We start from the raw sequence: 2500 nt of genomic DNA on the forward strand, positions 1-2500 counted from the left end.
GTGTGTGTGTGTATAGGGAGGTCCCTGTAGGGCCTTGGTTTCCTGCTATGGACTCACAGAGGGGGAGCTCTGGAGATGTCACTGCTGCTAGTGTATGAGGTACAGTCAATTTAAACTAGATCGGTATAGGTGTTTGAATACAAGTATACACAGCTTAAAATTACAATAACATTATCATTTAATTGTAATTGTAATTTTTGTTTATTGTAAAATTATCTGATATTATCCTACCTTAGGTTATCTTATCAAACTAAAATGTTATCTCATCAAACTTATCGTATCTTATCTTATCCTCATCCAGAGCACGTGCAGGTATTAGACAGTATGATTATATGGGTCAGAATAACAATAAGAAGGCAAAGAAACCAATAACACTCTTAAAGTGGTAATGCGTAAGATAATTTTGTCCAAAAAAAAATCCCTGACACTTCATTACAAAATGGCCCTTTATTAGAAACCATCTAATGTCTGACAAGATAACAACTTATTATTCCCCAGAGCAGGGCTGGATTGGGACGAAAAATTGGCCCTGGCATTTTTGGCCCAGACGGCCCAGGGGGGCCCCCGCTAGGCTGGGCCATTCTCAGGCCCCGCTGGGCTGAGAGTGACTGACAGTCTCCCCATTAAAAATCACACTGATCGCGCTGGGGAGCTCTGAGCCATGGTATCTGACACGAGAAACAAGAGGACAGAGGGGGAGGGCGGGGCCAGGTAAGAGATGTGATTGGGCCAGCCCAGAAAATTAACCAAGGGGTGGGACAATTGGTTTTTTTTTTTATTAAAAATGATATGGGCCCCAAGATGCGCCAGTCCACCCCGGCCCCAGAAGGAAATTCAATGTATTTTCATTATGCATCCTCGATGCTATTTCTCATTGTCGGTGGCGGGGCCGCTTGGGCATACACAAGCGGTGCAAGGCAGCTGGGGCGAATTTGATGAATCAACTTAGCCATTAAAAGAACAGAACAAATATCCCCACAACCTCAAAATTTACAGAAAGAAAGTGACCGTCTTACCCGTATTACCCTCGCTGAGATGAGGGTCAACCCGATGGTCGATCTTACGGATTGACACTTTAAAGCAGTAGCAGAAGGAAAAGATGCTCCTCATGGAGATTAACCCTCAGCCAGCAGTGGAGGGTAGAGACTGACATGGTTTTCAACGCTAAACCCATTCAAACCAGTGTATCCACGGGAAAGCCACTGACCCGCCTGCTCCAGGGCCACCAGGGTGGACTGTTCGATCAGGTCCCTCTCGATGAAGCTCCGGAAGTCCTCGCTGTAGACGCTGAGGTCGGGCAGCTGGAAGGTGGAGATGGGCATCTCAAGGGGGAACTGCTCACTGGCGCCCTCCCCCGCCACCTGGGAGCGAGCCAGGGACACGATGGCGGAGCTGGCATGGGAGATCCCCCGAGACAGACGCTTCTCTGGGAGGACAGAGAGGTGGAGGACAAGAGGAGGAGAGGCCGGGATATAGGGAGGGTACAGGAAGGGAGAAGAGAGAAGACCAGAGTGAAGGAGATGGAGGAGACATATGGGGAGAAGAAGGGAGGAAGAGGGGTGAGAGGTGGGAGAGGAGAACAAATAATGTTAAACGTTAATATATGAGAGATAAATGGAGGGCGAGAAGAAACATTGAAAGGAGGGGAAGGGTCAAAGGGGAGGGGGGTTAAAAAGCCGGGGTGGGGAGGAGGAAGGAGAGTCAGTAGGAGAGAAGGTAGTGGGAGGGTGTGAAAGGAAGGAATATCGAGGGGGAAGGAGAAGGGGATGGAAGGATGGGGTAGAGACGGAGGCAGAGGAAATGTTAATGAAATGTTAGAAATGTAGGCCTCCAAAAAAAAAAAAGCCTTAGACGACAGTATATAAACAAGATGTGTAGGGTCTCTGCTTGAGGACGGAGGACACTAGCAGTCCTAAATGGGGGAAGATGTTCAAGGAGAAAATGTTGCTCAGTTGGAAAGTGACGGTGGGAAAGGTCAGAGGGTCAAAGTGGTCAATTCTTGTCAATCGAGGCTACGCCAATGATAATCTATGGGCAGAAATATGTGTCACTACAAACTGAATTAGAATCATTTGTATTTGAATTTGAATTGCTCAACTTGAATAATTGCATTAAAAAAATGCATTTCAATTACATCATTTGAATTTGTATTGTTTAACTTGAATAATTGCATTGAAAAACGAAATCTGAATAGCATAGTTTGAAATGTATTCGTTTGGAATTGAATTCCAATAAACTTGAAACTGAATGTTATATTATAAAATTGAATTTATTTGCTCTAAAAACTGTATTTGGTTCATATCAGGGTGAACCTCTTTTCTTGCCAGTGGTACGGTCCTACCTTGTGTGTTGTCCTCCTGTTTGCCGGCGGCGGGGCGGTCCACCTTGCTGACGTGCGGGGGAGTGCTGCGCTCTGGTGGTCGGTAGTACCGGCCCTCGTTGAAGACGTGGGGCAGGTTGGCCGTGTGGACCTGCCGGAGCTGCTCATAGTCCCCCAGAG

The 2500-nt window shown here is 46.7% G+C and overlaps 1 protein-coding gene across 1 annotated transcript in view; it reads right to left on the reverse strand.

The window, feature by feature from the left end:
* LOC307227843 (OTU domain-containing protein 7A-like) overlaps positions 1-2500 on the reverse strand; it is a gene marked incomplete at both ends in the record, with an annotated part of 30694 nt that overhangs the window by 16632 nt on the left and 11562 nt on the right. The window contains 2 exons of the mRNA XM_079997287.1: positions 1208-1426; positions 2342-2500. The exon at positions 2342-2500 is cut by the window's right edge and continues 24 nt beyond it. Of these exons, the coding sequence (XP_079853413.1) occupies positions 1208-1426; positions 2342-2500 (378 nt within the window). The remainder of the gene's footprint in view (positions 1-1207; positions 1427-2341) is intronic.

This window comes from Zeus faber (genome assembly GCF_960531495.2).
Source record: "Zeus faber genome assembly, chromosome: 3".
Taxonomy (NCBI): domain Eukaryota; kingdom Metazoa; phylum Chordata; class Actinopteri; order Zeiformes; family Zeidae; genus Zeus; species Zeus faber.